Source organism: Papio anubis, chromosome 4, assembly GCF_008728515.1.
Source record: "Papio anubis isolate 15944 chromosome 4, Panubis1.0, whole genome shotgun sequence".
NCBI classification, from domain to species: Eukaryota; Metazoa; Chordata; class Mammalia; order Primates; family Cercopithecidae; genus Papio; species Papio anubis.
This window is the reverse complement of record NC_044979.1, coordinates 61,728,739-61,755,676: the sequence shown is the minus strand read 5'-3', so window position 1 is coordinate 61,755,676 and position 26,938 is coordinate 61,728,739. Positions and strand designations below refer to the sequence as shown.

Below are 26,938 nucleotides of genomic sequence, written 5' to 3'. Positions count from 1 at the left end.
GGTACGCAGAATCATCATGTTTAGCTTGTCAGGAGAACCAAATTAGATAATATTCTGAAAATAATTTTTAAATTGCCAGGTGCTATGTCAAAGTTATTTCACAGCTTTTAATTTCATCCTTCTCAATAATTTTATTTTAAAAACTTGGAATTGTTGGTATGGTTGCTCTAGTTTTACTTTATTGAACATTTTGAAAAACCAATAATTTTATGTAGAGATTACCAGTAGTCACACAGTACAGGAACAGGTAGTTTTTGTTTTATGTTCATTCATTTATATCTATATATAGTAGTTGTAACTATAATTTGGCAATATCTTTCATAGTTTAAGAATAACAACAAGGCCGGGCGTGGTGGCTCACGCCTGTAATCCCAGCACTTTGGGAGGCTGAGGCGGGTGGATCACGAGGTCAGGAGATCGAGACCATCCTGGCTAACATGGTGAAACCCTGTCTCTACCAAAAATACAAAAAATTAGCCGGGCGTGGTGGCGGGCATCTGTAGTCCCAGCTTCTCGGGAGGCTGAGGCAGGAGAATGGCATGAACCCGAGAGGTGGAACTTGCAGTGAGCCGAGATCACACCACTGCACTCCAGTCTGGGAGACAGAGCGAGACTCGTCTCAAAAAAAAAAAAAAAAAAAAAAAAAGAATAACAACAAACTGATAACTTCATTCTGCATTTGATGTTTGATTTGAGTCATTAGACCTTCATTGTTATTTATCACAATATTATGATACAAGGGGAAATCACTGCCAAGGATTTGTCTGTAATTAGCATTTGTAAATGAAAGAATGAAGATAAAGCATTGTTGTTTATATTCTATATTCTCTAATGATATCCTGGAATACAGAGTACCTACCTTTTATTTATTACAGGATATGTGTCAAGTAGAATGTTACAAACTTAAAGAATCATGAAGGACAGGCAGGTAACACGAATCTGTCAGTCCATTCTGGGGTGAGCAACAAGGAATGGTGGGAACCATGGTGAAATGGAGAACAAACACCCCACCTAAAGCTATCCTCCTGTGGTTTGACAAATAAAACATCCCTACTTGGTGAGGTTTGACTCAAAGGCAGCTAATAAGCTGCTCCTATTCAATTCCTAGGTCTTGCTTTCAATTACACTCCTAATTATTAGACAAGCAGAGGCCTTGGAATGTATTACACTTGCAAGGTATTATTTTCACTGTAATTCTAGCATTATTTTCTGCCTCATGTCATTTATATGTTATGGAATAGCTCTTCTAGTTATTATTTTCATATTTTCTTTCTTATTTCTGTTCCTAACTATTTTCTTCCTATCTTTTCTACTTTCCTGTTTTACCCTTCACTCTCGCTCTTGGAATCAATGCAGTCAAGTCATGGTTGTCCAGAATGCAAGGTAGAGTTGTGTCTCTTTCAGTGTCAAGCTATGCTGTTATGCCTTGAGTTATGCTTTTTGCATTTTTATGTACATTCACTTGCACTTCAACATGGGCTGTAACTTGTATTTTTCTACATGTTTGTGTCTATTGAATCAGCACTACAACAAATTGTTCTGAGCATATTTCTAAATAGCTTTAGCAGATGTGTGCAATAGAACACAGAAAAGTAGAAAATATCAAAAACATAGAAACGATGAATAAAATATATTATTACCATGAAATTAGACATAACTAAAGTCTCATTTATAATCTATTCACTAAAACTCATTTAGCTTCTCACATAATAATCATGAGTTCTCTTGAGTCTTCTATTGAAATAAAAATATAGTCACTTTTCAAAAGTAATTAATGGATCTTCCGGATGTCCAGTGCAGGTGTGTATCCCATCAGGTGCGGTGACTCATGCCTGTAATCCCAGGACTTTGGGAGGCCGAGGTGGGCGGATCATGAGGTCAGGAAATTGAGACCATCCTGGCTAACACAGTGAAACCCCATCTCTACTAAAAATACAAAAAATTAGCTGGGGGCGTGTTGGCAGGTGCCTGTAGTCCCAGCTACCCGGGTGACTGAGGCAGGAAAATACATGAACCTGGGAGGTGGAGCTTGCAGTGAGCTGAGGTCATGCCACTGCACTCCAGCCTGGGTGACAGAGTGAGACTCTGTCTCAAAGAAAAAAAGAAAAAAGAAAATAGGTGTTTGAACTTGGTCCCTCACTTGAACCTAATGTTGAAACATTTTCATGCCTTTATAACTTCTGCCCCACAAAATTTCTGCTGTGCAATGTAGAATGCCATAATTGGCTTGCTGTAGTATATTGGCAATAAGATAATCTTCCTTTGTTTCCAATAGTAGGAGTGTTTTCTAATGCAGCTCATAACAAGTTGCATCATAACACTGTCAACTAAGGCAATTTCTTAGTACATAGCCAAAAGCATTATTTTGCACATCTCTCATTGCATTATAAATTAAATGTGTCATTTAGTTGGAAAGGCAAATCATGTAAGATCTGTAGCAATAGGGTGATGAGGATTTTAATCTCACCCAGATTATTAATGGTACAGCATTCGTTTTTGTCTATGACATTAAAATTTCATACATTTACTACTAATGAGCTGTTTCCCAAATGAGGCTATTTCTGATTTTTAAAAGCATAAATATGTAAATATTTCAAACAACAGGATTAGTTACCACAGCCTTGCTATTGCCCAGAAACTTTTTGTTTCCTTGCAGCCACATAATTGTGGCAAACAATGTAATCGACACTGTGATAGATTCCTCGTTATGGCTGGTTCTCTCATCACAGAACACAATCCAGGTCTCTCAGGCTGATATGCAAAATTAGTTTTGTTTCAAAGAAATAGTATTATTTTTAGAACAGATATTATTAATCACATTATTCAGAATCTCCCTATCTTTTATATATAGAAACTTGGGGGAAATTATCAGAATGATAGAGATTGTATTTAACTTAGAAAAGAGAGAATATTTTATAAATTATAAATAATGGCATGTCTTAGATAACTGTTTAAAAGATCTAGAAGCTACTCTCTTGTCTTTCATTTAGAAATCACTTTCACCATGTCTTTGAGAATTGTCAGTGTAAGAGGGAATTATATTGACAAGGTACTGACATTGTAAGTTAGACTATAGAAGCCAATGAGTGAGGTCCTTAAGAACTTGCGTTTGAATTTTAGCCCTGTCACTTAGAAGCTGTAAGATTTCTCTAAAACTATTTTTCTCTTCTGCAAAATAGGAATAATAACAGCTCCCTTCGCAGGCTTTCTGTGAAATACATGAAATAAATACATCAAAAGTGATAAGCATAATGTCTGGAACATAATAAGCTTTCAATCAATGGTAGTTGTTATTATTATTGCTAGGAACGTGTATCATACATTTTATGTAACCAATGGTTAGTTATCTCTGCAACAAAAAGGTACAGAATGCTTGAGCTACTGAATTATTTAAAAATACTATGCAGAAAATTAAACAACTTTCTTTAATAATAAAATGTAATACATCTTTCATTCTTAAATTAAAAATGAAGTCCTGTTAACTAGTTAAAAATTACACTGATATAGTTTCCTTGTCTTCTTTATTTTCTTCTTCCCACCTTCTGATCAATATACTCAAACTCTGAAGGGCCAAATGTCAGGCAAGATAAGGTGAGAGAATGACAAGGAAAAAGTCTGGGTCATGCATGAACTCAATACTTTCTCTTGGATAATTAAGAAATGGAAATGAGCATACATGAAGGGCCTCGTTCTGATTTTCTCTCATCACACTGTTGAGCAAAGTGAAAATATTTTCTCGTTACTGAGATTTTGTTATGAATGTAATAATTATTTTTAGCTATCATTATATCTGGAAGCCCAGTTCCTGGCTGAACCTTTCTCTAAACAGCATTGGTAGCCTATCAAACCATTTCCTCTGGGACCTATGGAAGGCAGGTACAGGTGTTGTGTATATTTACAATATGATGTCCAAAACGTATTTTACTTCAATAGATTTTAAAGGAAAACAATATACAAGCATGTTCTAAGGATCACTGAACATTTACTTAGCACAGACTATGTGTCAGACACTGTGCCAGGTGCAGGGGTTACAATTGACAATGTAGCCATAGTCTCTGCCATCAGAGAGCAAAGAGGAAAATAAAATGATAGACAATAAGCACACCATTACACCATTAAACAGAGCTTACAAAATGGGATACAGGTTGTACTTTTTCTAAATTAAGAGAAGCAACCTCAGAGGAGTAATTTTGAAAAACGTGTGTGTGTGTGTGTGTGTGTGTGTGTGTGTGTGTGTGTAGTAAGTTTAGTAAAGGAAAACCAGATAAAACATTAGAAATGAATACCTTCAATGTTTTAGATTATTTTATAAAAGTAGATACACCAAAGAAGCCTTCAAATTTCATTATCTTTTCTCAATTTTTCTTTTGAAATTAAAAAATATGTACATGGAAACTGTTTTCCTGCTGGTCTTGAGTAGAATAATTGAATTTCAAATACTCTTTCAGACAGCCTTAAAAGTAGATATACCTATGCACGACAAAATAGCCAATAAAAACAAATAAAAAAATAAACCACCAGTACTTTGGGAGCCTGAGGAGGGCAGATCACAGGGTCAGGAGATGGAGACCATCCTGGCTAACACGGTGAAACCCCGTCTCTACTAAAAATACAAAAAAAAAAAAAATTAGCCGGGGGTGGTGGCAGGCACCTGTAGTCCCTGCTACTGAGGCTGAGGCAGGAGAATGGTGTGAACCCGGGAGGCGGAGCTTGCGGTGAGCCCAGATCGCGCCACTGCACTCCAGCCTGGGTGACAGAGCCAGACTCCATCTCAAAAAAATAAACAAACAAACAAACAAGGCAAAACTTCAAGGGGGTGAAGTTTTAGATATTTTTTGATAAGCACCATGTCCCATCTTTATGTATTGACCTTTTTATTTTCCCTTATTAATAAACTTCTTTGATTATTAGATATAATTGTCCTAATTTCCCTAATATTAAATCATTAATGTAATCTTCCCTCAAGAGAATATAGTGTGTTTACTAGACAAGAAAGGAAAGGGAGGATGGACTCCACTTATTTCTCAGCTTGACTTTATGCTCACATTCAAGAATCCCCCTGTTTACCTGCCTACCTTCAACTTGTAAATCCACAGATTTTGATACGACTATTTTGTGTAGACTTTTAAATTGTGTTAAGTGGCAACACAGTTCATTGAAATTGTGTACGATATGATCAGAGCATGGTAGTTATAAAACAAGTGTTATTGAAGAATGGCTTCGTGTGACCAGCTCTGTGTGTCAGGAAATGCAAGTGCAAAAAATACTGCAAAGGCTTTCATTGGTGTTTAGGAGCAAGCTGTTTTTACTTTCATTAATTCTAAAGGCAATGGATGTTTTAGGTCTGTAGAGAATTGGAGAATCAAACTCATTACTATGATTAAGATAGTCTATTAAAATGAACATTTTAACTTTTGTCCAATCAGTTTAGGTTATTTCTAAATGTATATGGTCAAACATCAGGTATTTATCAGTATTTATAATAAGTAGGCCTAATTGTTCCACAACACTCGCTTAGGATGTACTGTTCAGGATTTCCCTAGGCAACTCTAAAGATGGCCTAACTTGCTCATAATGTTTGTAATGTGTGTGTACACATTATACATAATTTATATTATATGTATAAAAATTATATATTTAAATTGAGATGGAGAATTTTAGATTATAAAGAAGACAAACTCGATACTTCAGGTAGTGAAGCCTGCAATTAAGAAAATAGATGGATGTCACATTTTATGATGGGCCTAATCAACTGAGTTCATATAACATTTATTTAAGAGCAAAAAATCAAATTAACTATGTTTGAATCCTGGTCCTGCCAGTTAATAACTATGTAACTTTGACAATATGCCTTAATTTTTCCGAGCTTCAAGTTTTCTCGCCTATAAAATGGAATAAGAAGTAATACCTGTAAAATGGGGTTAATATGAGTATTACATGAGTTAATACATGAAAAGCACTTAGAACTTTACCAGAGGAAAGAATAGGCATTTAATAAATGTTAGTTATGATTTTAATATGCTTACTTTTAAAAATGCTTTTCATGCATGAATTAAATACATACTCATATGTCAATACAATACAAGGGTTTTTTAGTTGATAGAGATGTACAATTCCTGATACGGAGTTGGCATTCAATAATTTTTGCTAGGTGTATAAGTGAAAACAAAGACTAAATGTGGATTTGAACAACTTGAATAACAATTATTCACATGTATGGATTAAGAAAAGATAGGGACTGATAAATCCCTTCAAAGATACTTCAATACTACTGCAGACTATTTTAATATATATTGGCAGATCCAGAACTTTAGTGATAGTACATGGGTTTGCATTTGGTATTAATTCCCATCTTGTTAAACAAATTGCATATTTTTTAGAACTTAAAAAGCATAATTTTATTACTGTTCAGTATATTAGATAAATCTTAATATGGTTTCCATAACCTCACCACCTTGGTAAGTAAGTCCAAAACAAACAGAGGCTTTAAAACTCATACTACCATGTGTTTGTTTCCTATGTATATTCACATAGGAGAATAGCCATGATTCTCAAGTAGCAATCCACGTTTACTATTAACTGAAAAGTAGTCACTAATTCTTTCTATGTCACTATCAAAGTTATTAACTCTTTCTATGTATTAATTTCTATGTATTATTTCTGTGTAGACACTTTTTTGTAGACACGAATTCTATCGCGATCAAATTAAGTCATTAATTCTATGTTACCATCAAAAAAGAATCCAAAACTAAATTTAAAGCAACGTATCTTACTAAAAATTTTTGAATTTTTCATTATGAAATATTTCAAGTTTACTAAAAATTATAGAAAATACCCTAACAAATATCTGTGTGCTTGCTCTCCAATTTTGTCAGATCTCAAGATTTTGCTATATTTGTTTTAGATGTTTTAAAATAAAAGATAATACCCGGAGGCTCTCTGAAATCACTTCCCTGTCCATCAAAAAAACTCACTAAATTGAATTTAATATTCATAATTTACAAGTTTTCTTACAATATTAATATATATATGTCAAATATACATGTATATATGATGTGTAATCGTATTTCACATGATTTTATCTTTGTACCATTATACCATACTATATTAAGTGTTTGATCAAAACTTTTTTCAAGATATATCTATCTTGATATATGGAGGCTTTTAAAATTTATTTAATTGATTTTCAGTGCCACTTACTATTTCATTGAAATGAATATATCAAAATGTATTTATTCTTTCTTCTATTGGCTTACTATTGAAATAATATTACAATTAATATTCTTGAACAAATTTCTTGTTCACAGGTAGGAGAATTTATGGTAGAAGTGGAATTAGTAGAACTTGAATATTTGGATGTTTGGGTATATAAAGTTAAACTTCACCAGATATTGACAAATTTATCTAAAAAGTCTATATAGAAACTTCCTATCCACAGTCTATGAGAGCTCCTCTTTCTTTAAATCATTGTCTGTATATTTCCCTAAAATTGTTTGTAATTTATCTTGAGTGACAACTGTCAAATTGTGTACATTCAAATTGGTTGAAGTGGGAGGAACACTGCTTTATTTCAATTGGATTCAGCTCACAATGGCTGACTTGTGAAGTGTTATGAAACACCAACTCGGTGCTTCTTAATCTTGGCTACACATTAGATTCACCTCGGAGCCTTCAAAAATCCTAATATTCAAGCCTCATCCCAGACTAATTACATCAGACTTTCCTTCGGGGTGTAAGCAGGGTTAAGAGGGAAGTGGGTGAAGGGTTGACTGACCCACCTCCCACCACCAGAACTCAGGTGATCCCATTATGCAGTCAATGTTAAGAATTACTTCCCTTGTATCTGACTGGTAAGAAAATAAAATCAGAGAGACAGGGAAAGTACTTGCCTGTAGGCCCATCTTTAAAAGTAAGTGGTGAGCTGGAGTTTGATTCTCAATAGCTTTCTCTAGAATGTGTAGGTAAATTAGTGGCTGGGGAAAATTTCCAGGCATCCAGGATATGGCAGTATTTGAGACCAGGAATGTAGCAAGAGTTAGTTTGACAATAGTTTGGAATAGAACTACAGATTACAAGGGACAGGATCCAGCCCCTTTTAGGAAAGGCAACTTGTGAAGTCCAGACATATGTAAAGACTCCCAGACAAAGAGGCTGGTTTACAGGACTCTAGTGTCCACCAGAGATGAAGTATTATTTAGAACGTGAGACATAAGCTTAGGCAGAAAATGCAGAAAAAAAGCAGTGAGAGTTAGAGAAAGGCCTTGTCTGTGTGGGCACCATTTGGTAATAGCAAATGACAGTAATCTAATTTCAACCCCATCAGTTGGTGACAGCTATACATGTTCTGCCAGACTTAATTAGGATATGCTTTGAAAATTAAGTTGTTTTTAAATGTGTAGCATATAAGCTTCTAATTGGTGCTCAGAGGAAATGGAAAGTCAAGGATTAATGCAAATGTCCCAAGTTATAATAATTGAGGAAAGATTTTATTTGGTTCATCAATTGTAAAATAACATATTGACATAAACCAAAAATTTATATTTAATTAAAATTGCTTTATAACTGCATTAAATATACTTTACCAAGAGTGTTGGTAAATATACTTTAAATATCAGATAACAAGTGTTTATGGAATGTCAGCCACAGCAACAGCCATTCTTCATCTTTTTCTCAATCAGTACAGTCATTACAATGTTTTAGTTTTGCTTTTCCATACATGCAAAACTATAGGAAAGTTAAACACCAAATTACTGTTTATCGGGCAATAACATTGATGTTACCATTTAGTTCATATAATTATCTCCTACGTTCAGGAAAGAGTAAGATTTCTAAATTATAGTATAGTTAGAACACCTACAAGCATTTCTTTAAAAAAAAAAATCTTTAGGGCAAAGAAAACTACAAGCATCCAACATATTTTTAAGTTGTCACTGTGCATTCAGGGTTTAAGACATGAGGATGATGAGATAATTATATAGTGATTTGAAATAAAATATCTTGAATAGTCTGCATGTCCTTTAGTTTAACTGTGAAGTCATCAACTAAGGTGAATAATCAAGATAACTCTTTCTTTCCTCCCAATTCAGTGCTGAGTACAAGAGAAGGACTAAATATGTCCAGAAAAGTCTTAATCCTGAGTGGAATCAAACAGTAATTTATAAAAGTATTTCCATGGAACAGGTATGTAAAGATTATTTCTAGGTGACAGAATTAGGCTAATATAAGTACAGTGATAGCACAATTATTCAAAAATTGGATCTATATACATTTTGCCAATCAAACAGAAAAAGTTGAGTAAAATACATGTAAGAAATGTAGACAATGGAAAAAAAATGAGTGACATTTAAACATAGGGTGAAAGTAAATGTGCACATTTTGACAAAGCAGCCAAAACATAAACAAATAAAATAAGAAAACTAGTGGAATATTTTCCATTGATTATTACAGAATTTAAAATTTTTAATAGACTAAGCCACAGTTATCAAATTTGAGAGGGAAATATATTTTCCAACTGGCTATATTTTGACTTTCATACACAGTATACAGAAAAAATAAGATTCAATGCATAGAACTGTATTACTGCACCAGACAATATTTTAGGATCTCATCTCTTTGCTAAATTGAGGCCTCCTAAGAATCTGGCACTGTGGTGCTAAACTCTGTAGAAGAACACAAAATGATGACTAGTATAAAGGGTTATCACCACAGATAAGTAACTGTAGACAAAATTACACTAATGTGCTTCTGAAAATCTGCATTTTTATAACTTTGCTTGAGTAACAGACAATAACTGAAATGTATAAAGTTGAATTCAGAGAGAAGACTGCAAAGACAGTTCCCATATAAACCAATTTACAAGTGAACTGTCTTTCAAAATGAGGTTCTTAATTTGTCTTCTAGTAGATTAATTTGATTACAAAAACAAAGCTTGATATAAATTATAATCTGGGTTTGTGAATTTAAAATAAACTCACCTGCAGAAATAAGACAATGCTACTAAGTTTTTTAGAAATTGCTGAAGCATCTAATCCAAATACTTCATCTATATAATACTAGACGTTTTTGCAATCTATGAATTTCTTATATTTAGAGTACTTATAAATTGATTTCTATTTTTGAAAATGAGGTGGGGATACAATAAATAAGAATTATCATTTTATTCACAAAATAATGTTCCATATGATCAAACACTAGAGTGCAAAATCATTCAAATTTTATGTAATATTTAATATATTTAAACTACATAGTTTTTGGTAAAATTTTAAGTATTTTCACATAAATGGAAGGAGTTTAAGGAAATAAAAATAAATATGTCTACTGTATATGTATAATGAAAATGTATGATGGAAAGATAGGTTAATTAGGTTTCTATTTGAACTATATAGCTCAAGAAGAAAACACTGGAGGTGACAGTTTGGGATTATGATAGATTTTCATCCAACGACTTCCTTGGGGAGGTAAGCCTCTGACTTCCTTTCCCTTATTTGCTGCTATGGTAAACCACCAATTAAAGCATGATGCAAAGCATATTTCTGAAGTTTGTAAGATAGCCATTTCTGCATAAAATCTTTTGGCAGATAGAATGTATTTCCTGATTTACTCTTTGAGTAGATTAATACCAACTCAAGAAATGATTTTCACTCTATCACTTGATGTACTTTATAATTAATTTCTAAGATGAAATTTTGTTTCAATAGGAAGATATGCAATCATACTGTGAGTCCAAATGAGATTTGAAGTAATAAATTTATTATATTATAAAATGGCCTGGACTTTTCAAAATGCATTTACACATTCTTTAATTGATTCGATGTGACATATTGCATTGTTATTTATAATTAAGTTTCCTGAGAAAAATTGCTGAAAACATTTTAAGAAGCAAAACTACAAGTAGGAGAAAACAATAAAAACAATTTTTACATTAACATCAAGGAATCAAAATAACCTAATTGTATGCCTGTGTCAGAATATCTCATATACCCCATAAATACATACACTTACTATGTACTTGTAAAAATTTAAAAGTAAATAAATAACCTAATCATGAAATTGGTAGAGTGAACAAATCTTGTGATTTTTTAAATCTATTATATATATACACACATGTATAGATATATATACATTGTTTATAGATATGAACATAATACATACATTGTTTATACATAGGAACATATGTATAATGTAGATATGTACACATTGTATAATGTAGATTATATATTATATGTTGTATATACACATATATTATACATTGTATATACATATATTATACATTGTATACATAATGTGTATATACATACAATGTATATGTGTCTGTATACTATACAGTGTATACAATTGTATGTATAGTGTATATATGTTTATGTACACATTATATATACAATGTATATATACTATACATATATAATATATATACAATACATATATAGTATATATAATATACACACACACACATATTGTTTAGTGTTCTGCTTAGGGTAGAAGTTATGAATGAATATTAAAAATAATCTCCAAAACCTACAAAATATGATATCCTTTTGATAGAGATTATATAAAACGGTTGTGTAATCAAGGTGATAATAAGGCCTTGTTTGGTTGTTAAGACTTTGCACCTCTCTTTTCACCAAAACCGGAGCATTTGACCCTTACCTTCCAGCTCCATCCAGCTCTAGCCAGTTGGATGAATCTTGATCTTAGGCAAGAGTACTCTAGATTAGTATTATGTCTGACTTTATGTCTCAAAAAAGTGACTTATTGAAGTCCCTCTAATTTATGGTCTTATGTTTACATGAGCCTAAAGCATATATCCATTGGTCTGGTTTTCATTTCTTTTTAGCTCATCATATCTAAGCTGTCAGCAACTGCAAAATGCACCAATGTACTAAGAAAAAAAAAGTTGCCAATTAAACCACGACAAAATGTGTTAGTCATATCCCTATTTCAAATGTGAACTAAAGTGTGTTTTAAAATAGAATAAATAAATTTATAATTGCAACTTTCTCATTCTTTTCCAGTTTGTCTCTTTTGTGACTAAAATCAAACATTTTTCAAGGTTGCTAGTCCAGTTTAAGATTAGAATGAGTTATGAGTTTTTTTTTTCCTTTTCTGAGACGGAGTCTCGCTGTGTTGCCTGGGCTGAAGTGTGGTGGCGCGATCTCAGCTCACTGCAAGCTCCACCTCCCGGGTTCACGCCATTGTCCTGCCTCAGCCTCCCTCGTAGCTGGGACTACAGGCACCAGCCACCACGCTCGGCTAATTTTTTTTTTTTTTTTTTTTTTTTTGCATTTTTAGCAGAGACGGGGTTTCACCGTTAAGATTAAAATGAGTTCTTACAACAAAAAGAAGTTTTGTTTTATGAACAGATTGACTTGTGACCCTTTTAACATCATATCCAAATAATTTATTTAATAGTCAAAAATTTTATACAGTTCAGTTCAAGCAAACATTTATTAAGCATCTAGTATGTAAAAGACATTGTTTCCAGTATCATTGGTGAAGAAAAATGAAGAAGAAAGAATCATCATCCTCAAAAGTTATACTGTATTCCTTGGTTTATATCCTTTAATGAATTTTAGAACATAGAAAAAGTAATGAATTAAACGTACTTTAGTCCCTAAATTTCATTGATTTGTTACACTTTTTTTCAGGTATTGATTGATTTATCTAGCACATCTCACCTCGATAACACTCCAAGGTGGTATCCTCTCAAAGAACAGACTGAAAGCATTGATCATGGCAAGTCGCATTCCAGTCAGAGCAGCCAGCAGTCCCCAAAGCCATCTGTTATCAAAAGCAGAAGCCATGGTATCTTCCCTGACCCATCAAAGGGTAGGAAATATTTTTTAAGCAGAAAAAGCTCTGTGTCTATTTGTTCACTCTGTATCTTCTTAGTGTGAATGTTTGTACATTTAACATATACTAATAGACTAGACATGACTGGAAAATACTTAATATAATGTCATGCAAAGAGTGATGGATGTGGAGTCAGGAGAAATGGGCTTTATTCTCAGATCATCACCCATACTTAGGTGTAGGACTTTGTAATCTTCACTTCTCTAACTGTCCATTTTCCAACATGTAAAATGGAGGAGGTTGGACTATATGAGCTGTTTGGTCTATTCCACCTCAAAATCCATGATAACATGATTTCAGAAAATGCATTTGGGTATTTCATAAAGATAATAGAAAAATCCCTACTGGTTCATTGACTAGACATAATCATCATTACCATTAAGGTATAATCCTTCTACTTGTTGAATCTCTGGTTGTCCATAAATATTGTCTTACCCAATAAATATAATTTTGCATGCTACTTTTTATTTATCATACAAAGAATATTTTCCCTTGTCATCAAAACAATTGGTATGCTGAAATTTACTTAAGTCTTTCCTAAATGTTGAACTCAAGCTAATTTTTTAATAAATTATTATTTTTTAAATAACAGTGCCATACATTGGGTTTGACAATATGCAAATATGCACAGCACTCTCATTCAAATGAGCTTTTCCTTTGAGAGGTTCATTACCAGCTGTCCTACAACACAACATTAATCCTCATCATAAACTGAGTTACTGCCTCTGTGGGATAAAACGTGTGGTACCTTACCTACATATACTGAACTATTTATAAGTATTAAATATAATTTTTATATTGGACTTGAATATTACTTCCTTGTCACCTTTTCTAGGAAAGTCCATCAAATTGAAAAGTGGTTCTTTGTACATGAGATTCTCTGAATCATAAATGCAAGTGTTCTAGGAGATGAGAAAGTGAGTCCATGTCCAGTAGGCCACTGAGTTGGTATCATAAACCACTGACTACGAGTGCTGTAGATTATTTATTAATGAGTTTTATAGATCATTTATGGGTTCTACTTAGCCATCTCAACTCTATCTTGCTTAACATTCTGCAAGATCATTAGTATAAAGATCTCTTTCTATGACTGCCTTAGGAAATATGTGATCCATACATTCTCTACAATGGTTTGAGGCATGATTCTACAATCTCCACATTTAATATGTCCTAGTGACTTACATCCTTCATCCTGTTTTTACTTAAAACTCCTCCTGTGTACCGTCTCCTACCTGACCTGTACTGGAATTAGCAGAGGTGCTTGGTGAAACTAGAAGTTAACATATTTATTACTAGAAGCTAGTCAGAATGTATTTCTTTTTTCAAAGTTATCTCTTCTCATTGCTATCATCCTTTTGCCTTTCCTCCCCCAAATTGTTTCCCAGATGTTTAATCACAGTTCTCTATGATGACCAGTTGCATAAATGAATCATATAAGACCCAGAATTAACATAAAGTTTAGACAGTTTCAAATTATGTGTAGACTAAGCTTGACAGGAGGAGTGCTGGAACAACTTTAACTCATGTTTTACCCTTTTGTGACCAGACATGCAGGTTCCCACCATTGAGAAATCCCATAGTAGTCCTGGTAGCTCAAAATCATCATCAGAAGGCCATCTCCGTTCTCATGGACCATCTCGCAGTCAAAGCAAAACCAGCGTCACTCAGACCCACCTGGAAGATGCAGGGGCTGCCATAGCTGCTGCTGAAGCTGCCGTGCAACAACTCCGCATTCAACCAAGTAAAAGACGCAAATAAATTCCTCAGCATGGCAGCTTAATGTTCATCTGTTGCCTTTCTTTCCTGCTGTCCTTTCCTGTTTGCTTTCAGTTTTCAACATCCTCTGCTCACCCTGTTCTCTGTCCCTTCGTCTGTGTAAGAACGATATCAATACATTAATATGCTCTTTCTTATTTAGATTTTTTTTATTTACATAGACTGAAATAAAACTGGCTGTTTCTCCTTTGTTTACACCATCCATCCAACCTGGCTCATAGCATTTGATACAGTGTCTGTGATGTTTGGAGGCAAAGCAATGTTGTGTGTCCTTTTTGTTTGCGCTTAAATATCTTTTAGAATACAGAAATTATAAGCACAAGTGGCTGCCAGTTTTTCAGACCTTATACCAAAAAATAAAAAAGTGCACTCATATAAGTATTTAGAGCCGATTCACAATTAGATTCTTGTGTCTGAAAACACTCAAAAAGTCTAGGCAGAAGATAATGCAACCAACAGTCAACTTCTAGAACCTTGGAGGAAAAGCCATTTCAAGACAGTGCTTTAAAACACTAATAAATTATGCTTGTGAAATATGGTAACTTTCCATGTGCAAAAATTTGTAGTCTTGAAAAGTCTGTGAAGAAAATCTTATTTCTTATATTCTCAAAAAACTACATTAAATTAATATATATATAAGCATATGTCATGAGGCAATGCAACTTCATTGAGGAGCACAATTGGGTCCATTCTGTTGGATCACACTTTGTATGCGATGACAGATTTTACAGATTTTTTTTCTAACCATTGGAAATCAAAATGTACTATGTCTGGTAGCTATAAGTCAAGCAAAATATAACAATTGACCTATCTTAACTGCTGTATTTTCATTTCATTTGTGAAAATTTAGTCAATTGATATAATTATATAAAAATAATTGCAAATATTTCACAAATGTAGGTGCCCTGTTACTTCTAAAAGGCATTAGCCAGGCAATGGAGATAGATTGTTGTTCTCTGCATCTCCCTAGTCATCATTTCCAAAGAAACAGCCAGTTTTAAACCCCTTTAGTGCTGTGCATGTGGTGTCATTTTGGCATTTGAAAACACAACTTATTTAAATACAGCAAAAGAGCACTTCTGTTTGCATGAATAACATTTAAGCTGGTTCCATCTGAGGATACATACTCTGGGTTTCCATTTCACCCACACTGCCACAGCAGCACATAAAAGCGGTCAGTCTAATCATGCCAGGAAGCAGCACAGACACAGCATAGCAGGAGTCCTCCCCATTCAAAGAACTCAGTCTGATAATCTGCCTCCACCAGCCAATGGCAACCAAGACCAAAGCCAGCTAGCCCTCAGGAAGGTGATGTCTGATGGACCAGTCAAGCCAGAAGGAGGTGAGCAGAAAGGCCCTGTTCAAAGCACACAGCAAGAACATCCCCCAAATTTAAAGCTCTCCTCTTTAATTTTTAGAGATTGTCTGATAAAATATGTTTATCCACTTTTTAATGTGCTTTTGTGGGCATGGCATTTCAGGACTTCATCATCACCATGTAAGTCCCAAGACCAGTCCCGTAATATATTGACTACAGTGATTTGTATTTTTCTATGCACTGGGCATCTTTTGACTTTTGTTGGGAAATAGATTAACAATATTCATATTGCAGAATGGAATGCATGCTACTAACCTAATCTGTTCAAGCATGACTATAAATATGTTTCATTGTGATAAAAGTTTAAATTGCTCACAGTTCAAGTTAGCCTACCAGTTGGAATGTGGATCAGTTTTTGTTGCCTATTATTTCAAGTGTAACTTTTAAAAATTTAGTGGATTTTGAAAATTCTTAGAGGAAAGTAAAGGAAAAATTGTTAATGCATTCATTTACCTTTACATGGTGAAAGTTCTCTCTTGATCCTACAAACAGACATTTTCCACTCGTGTTTCCATAGTTGTTAAGTGTATCAGATGTGTTGGGCATGTGAATCTCCAAGTGCCTGTGTAATAAATAAAGTATCTTTATTTCATTCATAAACTACTGGGTTCTGAGCCATTGTTATATGATGCAGCTTAAAATGAATGTGTCAGTTTTGTTTTCTCATTTGATTTCATTGCAGTAGATTTTAATTACTGCTTCATTGCTAGTGACAGCTGTAATGATTGGACATTTGAGAGCAGGACAAAGTTCCATCTTGGAAACACTGTAAGATAGATGGAAAATTGTCACCAAATAAAAACATCAGAGATTACATTAAAATGTAAATAAATAATGGGATTGGGCTACCCTAGGCAACATTTCTGCTATTTCTGTCTCCCACGTCTGATCTACTTTGCAATCTTCTCAGGTTCCTGGATAGAGGAAGGTAAATTCCATTGCTTTGGAGAAGTGGCTAACCTTGAACTCATAGCTGTGTTCAGAAACGAAAGCACATGTACACCCATCTGTAACCTAACCCCAACATTTCTAGAATTTTCCCCCAAGAAAGAGTGCCACTGCCAGTGACAAAGAATGAAGCTAGGGTGACTATACAATTATCTTCAAATTTAATTCAAAAGCACATATTAAAATAATTTTTTTAAAAAATAGGATAGTAGTATTTGTCCCCTTGAGTACTACTCAGCCCTAAAATATTTGATTTTATGAGTCCATATTTGGCACAAAATTAAAATCAAGCCTTATACTTTCCTGTTGCATTCTTTTTATTCTCATAAAATTAAAAACATTTCATATGTCCTTCTCCCAATTAATTATATATGTGGTGGCAATGTAAGACATATGTCGCATTACAGAGGTAAACCACTGAGGTGTTTCCTAAATTAGGTAATTAAGGAAACAATCAGCTTAAACATTAGGATAATTCTGAATATGTGTTACTCAGCCCAGTTTATAGATTATCACCAAAGCACAATTTCTTTTTTCTTGTTAGCCTTACTAAAACTTTCATTTTTAAAATTCCACCTCTCACCTTTTCTTCCATCAAATAATTTCACTTGGTTTCTTCATGTTATTCACGTTATTACTTGAAATATTCTTTTAATTATAAATGCCACAGTAATCAAACACTTCCCTTATTTCACACCTTATTTTTAATTATTGTGACTTAAGTGTTTCTACATAACATTTTATATGATTTTCTTCCTAGACATAGTCCTTAAAATTTATATTAAAGTGTTTTAATCCCTTTTTTTGAATAGTGCTCTAATAGATATTCTCATACATTTAGTCTTGTGATTGACTTAGAAGTCGCTCTTTATTAAAATCGTAATCAAAAGGAAAACTAGATAACACAGCATGCTTTCATGTTTAATTTTGTTCTAATAGATGATACATGAAAAGCCTTATTTTCTAAAGTATAATTTTTCTGCTATAATAAATATACCAATATAATTGATCCATGTATATTTCCAGACACTTCATAGCAAACATACTGTAGTGTTAAATTTATATAAAATGCAATATAAATTCTTTAAAGTGCAGAGAGAAAAACTAGGCAGAGATACAAACATATAAAAAGAACCTGCAAGTTCCTGTTCACTAACTGCAGAAGTATTAATAATAATCGTAAGTGTTGGGATAAAAGTGTCCCATTTCAAACCTCAAAATGGAGTTCATATAATCCCATCTGCATTCTGAAAATAATACTCTGCATTTGAATAGTTCTTCATGTTGTACAGAGCGTTTTGTCATCCATTTCTCATTTTATCACATTAAGTGGATGAGATAGTCATTTCAATATTCTTATACTTGTTTTTTTATGGGTGAGCAATCAGAGAGTCAGAGGGGTAGGCTGGCTGGTATAAGAACACACAGCTAGAAATTTTCAGAACTGACAAATATAACATTGTCATGTGACTTTTCGAGTTACAATTTTTGAATACATTGTCTCCTTTAAAATCAAAGTCTCCTAGTTTTAATAAGAACAGTCACTTATGACTTCTCTCTCAAGTTCTTACAAATGATTAGCGGTAGCTAGAAATGATGGCGGAATTCAATTAATACTCTCTATCTACATGGTCCTCCTTTCTAAAGGTTGTTGATTTAACCTAGCAAAAGGAAGCCTTCCCACTGTGCAAGCCCAGTGAGGCATTAGGCAATGTTTGTGACTCCATTAGAAAAGGCTGTGGGTCCATCTGTAGGCATTTCTATCAAGAGTGACAAAAATTGTCCCTAAAGAGCTTTTCAAAGATTTTTTGTAAGCTTCTTAGCAGATTTCTGCTTGAGCTAGCATAAAATACGGGTCAAACAAGATTTATGGAGTAAGTCAAAAGGAATTTTTTCTTTCCCCCTGGGGTTTAGTTTCATACTAAAACACCTGATGGGAAAGTATAGACAGATTGTGCAAAACCATCCTGATGCCTAAACAAGTCTCCGTAGTTAAAAACCTCTGGAAATATTTTTGGTGGTTGTTGTTTTCCCCATGCTAGCTAGTTTGGTTGAACACAAGCCTTGCTATTTCAGAAGATTTTTTATTTGTTGGTTTGCTTGAAAACTATATCAAGACCAAAACAAGCTGAAGCATTCTTAAAACCTTGAAGATTTATTTAGTTGAAACCCAATATATTAAATTTAAGTACAGTTGGGAAAACCTGAGCTATTTTTGTTTGATACTGATTTTAAGTATGAGTTTTAAATTTAGAAACAGGCAATACAGGATGAGGAGAAACATACTGGTCAATAAAACAAGAGCCATTGGGACAGGTTGGAGAGATTAGGTGAGAAGATAAATCATTAGATAAGTCATGCAAGGAATATGATTTCGAGTTCCTTGATGTGGCCGAATTGTAGGAGAAAAGCCTGATGCTACTTCCACAGACCACTACTGGAAACTCCACTTTCAATAAAGCTCATTTGCGGCACCTGTCAAAGAAGAGTTTCATATCCATGCGTTGCCTTGGTGAACTCTTACTAAGCCATCACTGTGGGAGCTTCTGCCTTGGGCAAGTGGTAGTGGGTGGATGGGTTCGGAAGCGGGTGGGACTGGGAGTGGAGGGAATTGTTGGTTACAAATGATAGTAGCTAATTAGCACCCCATTTTCTTTTGACCAGAAGTAGATGATCACTTCTGGTCAGAAGGATTTTAGCCTTCCCTGTTTCTGTAAAGGACAGGTCCATAAGAAAAATAAAGGAAAAAGCATAAGAGAAATCAGTTTCATTTGGAGGTGAAGTCTTCTTTAACATTGTATGTACAAGATTAATAAAAACAAATTTTACATTCCTCATTTCCATGTGTTTGTGCAAAAAAAAATTGTTTAAACCTTGAGCAGTTTAATATAAAAAGAAAATTCAAACTGTAATGACATGTGCATAGCAAACATCCAACAAAATCTAAGAGAATCAATTTGGACAATTTCAGCTTTCAGAGTTCTATACTTGTTTATCTGGTGATAAGAATTTCATTTTGTTGTCTGTGAAAATCAAAATGCTCTTCTAAAGTTTTGGTTTTGAGAGCTTCTACATTTTCTTGGAATGATTGACTATGCATTTTCAAATATTTCTATAGTCATTTAAATTTATTGCTAGAAATACCTCTGCCATACATACAGAATCAGACAGTAAATGTAGAACTCTGACCATATCACACTATCTCTTGTTTATGGACCTTCATTCCTGAAGATGAATTCACTGGCCTACCATCAATGGGTACTTCTGTTCTTTTCCAGTAGTAGCCATGGAACTGCACTGAGCCATCTGCATACTTTGGTCTGGTCCACAATGGGGATTTATATGTTCGTTTCATCTGACGTGAAAAGTAAGACCAACTGGCCCATCTAAACACCAAACTTGGCTTCAAAATTGTTGTGCCTTAGTCATATGGTCTAGCTATGGGCCTAAATAATGAGGATGGGACTATTAATACATGATCTAAGAAGAAGAGAAAGGCCTAAATTTTACCATACCAAGATTTCTTAAATATTATTTATGACATGTCTTTTAAAATAATATCCATAAAGCCTAGTTTTTATAATGCAATTATTTTCAAAAAGTTAGTTGATCAGATTACCACCAGGAAGCAGGACCTGTGGAAATAAGACAGGCAAGTAAATGCTGATGGGGGAGGGAAATGAGAATGCCAATGGAGACACAGTGGGGGGCAGTCAGAGTACAATAAGAGCATGGGGCAGACAACTTTCTCACTTGGATAGGAGGATCATAGAACCAGGGATATGCTGCCCAAGGAGAGGTGGAGGAATGCCAAAGACACTAATTGTCAACTTAATAATAGTCCCCAAATCCAGATATCTAACTATCCATGAAATGCTTCGTTATTTTTCCACTTTTCATCCACATGTATTACATACATTATGTAAACCATAATATTTCACCCATTCTCCATTGTGCAACATGATCTGGGGAAAGAAACGTGGGTATGGGGTAAGATGAAAGGAATCTTCATGTATACTGAACAAGACCATGAAAACATTATTTTTCTTTTTTATTACTGTGATGTACATGTTAATATACAAGGAATCATTAAAAAGCCAAAAACACATGGATTTTCAAATGAAACCAAATTATATCAGAAATACAAAATTTTGATTGGGGTGTTGAGTTTGGTAGATGTTTGAACAGGAATGACAGATATAGCCATCATTTTATATTTTATCGTGTTTTAGACACTGAAAAATGCAATTTGTTAATTATAATTTGAACAGATTAATCAAAATAATATTAGGTTGGTGCAAAAAGTAATTGTGGTTTTTACCGTTGAAAGTAATGGCAAAACCCGCAGTCACTTTTGCACCAACCTATTACCACAACTCAAGCCAGAAAAATTTTTCAGAAGAAATGTTTGGTAAAAGTCAGGATCACCGGTTTCTATTTCCAAATGTGTAAGAAAGATAGTGAAATATAATTTCTACCATATTGTTCTTAAAAAGAACATAGCAAAATTCACTTTTCCTCTTTAAAGCATTTCAAATTCAAAAGCATGTATTTCAAGTTCTATAGATCACACTGTATTTTTATCTGATTCTTTTTATAAAAAGAACTTGGAATATAGAGAAATATAGAAAACATATTTTTACAACTACCTAATTCAAATGTCTTTCTATATAGGCCTATTATGTAGTTTTTGTTTCAAAGCATCCTCATTGCCAGTGACATTTAATAAACTCAATAACTGTTGAATCACCATTTTGCTTCCATCCAACTATTATTAATGTACAAAAACATTAAAGAGACTTTATGAACAGAAAACCTCTTTATGGAAGAATTTGCATTATTTTATGCTTGCCAATTATCATTATTTACTCTGGGTTTCTGTGCACCATAAAATAGTTATTTTCTTGTTTTGTTTGTTTTTAACCAAAGATAGAACAGACAAGTTTTTATGATACAATATATTTTTAATTCATGCCATATATGTCTAGAGTTGTGAAATTCTGAGTGAAACAAGTTCCTAAGAAGATTAGAGACCATTAAAATGAATGCTAATATCAATAATGAATCTTTTCAAGAAAGCTGAAAACTTGATATTTTTTCAGTACAAAACACAAAATTAAAATAAATAGCATGATAAAATGATCTTGACATATGTAATTGTTACGATGACTGTCAAAGAAACTGATGCTAATCAGTTTCTTCTCATTTTGGACAGTACTTCATTTCCATGAGTGTGGGTCTTGACCAGTAATTCTCACAGTGTGTCCACTGATTCCTAGTGGGGGCAGGGGTGTCCCAGAAACCCTTTCAGGGGTCTGCAAGGTCAAAATATTCTTAAGATTAACATGTTATTTGCTTTTTCGCTCTCATTTTTTTCTCAAGTGTACAGTGGAGTTTTCCAGCAGCTACATAAGGTGTCATAATATCATTGCTTTGATGACTAATGGAATATGTGCTTGACTATTTTTTGTTTTAATGTTTTATTTAGTTTGAATATGATAAATATCAGTAGATATAAATTACATAAAACAAAGTTCTTTGGATTATTAAATAAGTTCTAAGATCAAAATATTTAAGCCTGTTGTCCAACTTAAATATTTAAGTATATTAAATTATAATTTATAAATTATTATAAATTAAATTATATTAACGTGTTTAAATATATTTAAGCTTAAAAATATTTAAAAGCCACTGACTTAGACTTAGGCACAATCATAATTTTTACAATAGTCAAAGACTGAATAACCAAGGACTTCTTCCAAAACATGTTTATCATGTTTGTCTCTAAATTTTCTGTATCTTACATATCTCTCCTATTGCATTTCAGAACCCCTTCTTTCCTTTCTCATTTGATGTTAATTTATAATTATTAAGATTGACAAATGACATTTTTAATTTATATAGCATTTTTTTTATTTTATTGGGAATGATATAGATCATATTTATACATCCATAATTATTACTTTTTCCTTTTGAAATTTGGTAAGCTGCCTATCAGCTTTAATCAAGCCGCTTCCAAGCTGAAGTAGAGTGACAGGAGTGTTATAAAGATAGAATACAATTTTTTGTTCTTATCTTGAAAGTAACATTTATAGAAAAACAGTTGTTTATAAATTATCAATTGATTTTATCTTCCATTATCTACATTACTGATCCCATATAGTGGCAATTAATTGTATTGGCACAACAACAGAAACACGGAAGATGATCACTTTCATTCAAATTTGAGGATAAATGGAAAGTTTCTTACCAAATACTTGATCCTTAATTTTAAGTATATAATTTGGTAAGTTTCAAAATATTTAATGCTAAAAGGATATTTGCAAACGTGTTTATCATTTATGAAAAATATGATCTGAATTACTTTTACTAGGTCATCATTTTTACATACATTTGCTGATATTTTTAGTGCAAATAATATCACAGAACCTCTTCAAGGTGTTGGTGATACTACAACAAACAAAATAGACAAAAATTACTGTCTTCATGAATCTCTATGCTAGTAATATTTATTGAATAATCATTTAAAGATATCTGGAAAAAATTATGAACAGTAAGACAAGTGAGTTTTGTCTATCTTCAACTGAGATGGAAAAAGAAAAATGCAATCGGTCATTGATTTACATTTATGTGCAACCAAACATCATCATGTTTAAAAAATCTAGAAAATAGAATTAATTATAATGTATTTGTTCTGCCTCTGGTTCTGTCATAATCTGTACAGTCCACTGCAATATAACCATCTATACGTAGACAAAGTATTTTTTAAGGATCTATTTGGAGAAAGATTAATGAAATGATTGTTATAGATTAATAGATCATTAATATAATCTATTTGGAGAAAGATTAATGATATTAACTAGGGAGATTAGGTCTCGTGAGACCAGACATGCATTTATCAAATAACTGTCCAAACTTCCTCTTTACTTAGTGGCCATTGACCAAATTGGAATGATATGAAAACAAACTGGAAATGTGCTCAACCTTTTTCTTTTGGGCAGAATTTAATGAATTTTCAAAATGTTCGGATTCGATTTAAGGACAGCATTCTTGTTATCTAAGCAGACATGATGTAAGTTCTCACAGTTTCAGGATTATGTAAGAACTTTTTCCAAAGTGACTATTTTTAGAATGACTTTTTACTCAAACAAACCTGAATGTTTTACAGTAGTCTTTATTCCTGCTTGAGCTTTTTTTTTTTCCTCCAATTGTCAGTTGGAAATACCTGCCTGACAGCCTAATGCAAGTGTAGTGCAAACAAACAGCAAGAAAGAAAATGCCTCTGCTTCAAAAGAGAATAAAAGGAAGATTAAAAAATTAAAAATTGCCCATGAAAATTTGACGTACCTCAAAATTGAATATTTTTTCTTTCACATGTGATCCCCCATGCTATTAATGTTTTGAAGATAAAGATCATTATTGTATTTGCATTTTTTAGCACCAAAGCAGAACTCGGGCACGGGATACGTTCTTTTTTCATTCTATTTATTTGAACATAACTGGAATTATGGCCTAAATTTATTAAAAGACAAAATGAATTTACTTTCTTAATTTTCATATATGATAATGTCTTAGTCAAACTTTCATTATTTACTATAAAATTTTAATTCTCATGTAAACTATATTTTAAATGGTTTCTTCCAAAATCACTTCTAAACTAAAAACACCTCAAAAAAGGAAGACCTACTTAAAAGACAACATTATGATTTCCTTTTAAAAGCAAGGATTATAGTATACAGAGCCAGCATGTATTTTTTTACGTAAGAAAAAATTCCTCTATGCCATGTTATTAGTTAAGCTAACTTCACTTTCATTTGTTACATTGTCTTATATGATTACTTTTGTTTCCTGAAGTGATCATTGATCTTATTATCTATAATGAATCATTATAAACAAACTAAATTGTTCACTAAAATGTCATTAAGAATTCAGTCATAAGGCCAATGTGTATGGAGAGAGGAAACTGTGAATATAAGAGCTTTGCCATCTTTCTGGAACACAGCAAATGGAGGCAACATGTCTTCATCTTCTCCTCTAAAAGGAGCCACTATGTGAATGTGAAATATCTTAAGAGAAATATTTTTATTTTTATAAGAAAAAAGACTGCAACATTCCATTTCTCGTGACTTGTAATACCTTTATAATAGATATATTGTTTACATATATATATAAAATATACCTGTAATGACTGATATAATAGTCATTTAATAATTTGTCATTTAAAAATAAATTTTCAATGGCATCCTTCCTTTAACTTCCATTCCTAATGACTTACAAATGATTGATAGAGATATCAGAGTTTGAACACCTGTATTTGTGAAAACTTACAATTTGGTGGTGTGTGAAAACTACAAATAGCTATGTTGAAGCTACCTAGCCCGTTTTTCTAGTGTCCAGTTTGCTTTAGATTTTCCCAAATAGATAATAATTATACTGAAGTAGATTTGGAAAAAAAATTAAACTTCTAAATTACTTTTAAGATGCAATATCTCTTCTTAAATTAGAACCCCTGAACTGTAATAGAAAACATACAGAAAGTATGACTGTACATAATTCAAGGGAAAACATTCCAAATAATTCTGGTCACAATGACACTTAAAACCTGAAATTTTAAGGTCCACATTCAAAAGAAAATTAAAATCTGAGATAAAACTGCAAAATCCCTTTAGTAAAAATATCAAAAACAAAAACAGTAATAGCAATAACAACAGGTAGATGACAGAGACAGGAGGCGGGAAGGAAGGAAAGGAAAGAGGGATGGACAGCAAAAGAAACAAAGAAAGAGAGAGGAGAAAGATCCCTGAAGGAAATGCTAGCAAAATTAAAGCTAGCTAAAGGGAGTCAAAATTCCCAAATACATGATTTTTAAAACTGCTAGGTAGTTATTTCCGTTCCATCATTAAACTATTGGAATAAACAAAATTGTTGATTGATTTCTTTTAATTTCAGTTAATCTTAAAATTTTAGAGACTGTATCTATGAAGATATTTACTACTGCATTAACCAAGTAATTTGGGAAAGTACAAGCTACCTACATAATAAATTACTCCTCAGAATATTTGGAAATAGCTCTGTGCTGGACCAAAGATATAAGACCAATAATGGAACAGCATAGACAGCAACCTATATACATTCCAAACACTCAATTTTTGGAATTTAGTGAGACAGGCAGAGACCTTGCCTTTTACATTTTGGATAATTGGATGTGATATAAAAGTAGTTAAAGTGAAGTCTACAATTTGATCCGTGCTCTCAGAGCAAAGTGCTGCCATCATGTGGTAAGTACAGTGATAGCTTTGCATATTTAAGTACTGTATGGTAGAGGGAGGAAAAGCCAACAGAGCAAACTAATTGAAGACAGATGTGCAGTCAAAGAGACACTACTGATTTAATTAAGGTTAGCCACAATGGAGTAATAAAACACAATGATGTCGAACCATCTAACAGCCAAAGAAAGTAAAGTGGTCAAAGAATAATTTAAAACAGATTGAATTGCATCACAGAAGGTAACATTTGTTTACATGAAATGCCCTCTTAATAACTGAGTTACAAAAATGATTCAACATTCTAAGATTTATTCTTTTAGGGCACAGGACCTTTCTATGAGTGAGCTGATTCCATCATATATTTATAGCATCTACTCTTTCCTGTACTTGGTACTTGATAATACACTTAGGATTTCAAAAAGAAAGTAGGCACTATAAAATGTAATTCATAAAAAATGGCCCCAAAGATGTATCTTACTACTAAGAAAAGCCTCTCAATATTTATATAAACTTTTTTCATATGTAATACACAGGTGCATAATACATTCACACATAGTAGGTCCATGATTTCCGAAACTGTAATTAAGAGAGTTGGAAGAATAAAGCAGAGATAGAATATTTCTAAATTGTTGATTTTGAAATTATAAAATTATGGACCATTATACTTAGTTTTAGTGTGTTTAAAATAACTTAAAAAAAACATAGATATATTACACTTAAA

General features: G+C 32.9%; 1 protein-coding gene across 6 annotated transcripts in view; it reads left to right on the top strand.

The window, feature by feature from the left end:
- The window catches only part of PCLO (piccolo presynaptic cytomatrix protein), a 417,094-nt gene that overhangs the window by 334,654 nt on the left and 55,502 nt on the right, over positions 1–26,938 (top strand). For 3 of the 6 annotated variants that reach the window (XM_031665281.1, XM_031665280.1, XM_031665278.1), the window contains exons 16-21: positions 1,357–1,383; positions 9,087–9,180; positions 10,386–10,457; positions 12,645–12,825; positions 14,396–14,590; positions 15,785–15,967. In XM_031665281.1, coding sequence (XP_031521141.1) covers positions 1,357–1,383; positions 9,087–9,180; positions 10,386–10,457; positions 12,645–12,825; positions 14,396–14,590; positions 15,785–15,967 — 752 coding nt within the window. Of the gene's footprint in view, positions 1–1,356; positions 1,384–9,086; positions 9,181–10,385; positions 10,458–12,644; positions 12,826–14,395; positions 16,604–26,938 lie in introns of those variants that run through there. The other 3 variants (XM_031665279.1, XM_021936115.2, XM_031665282.1) reach the window with 3 other exon arrangements.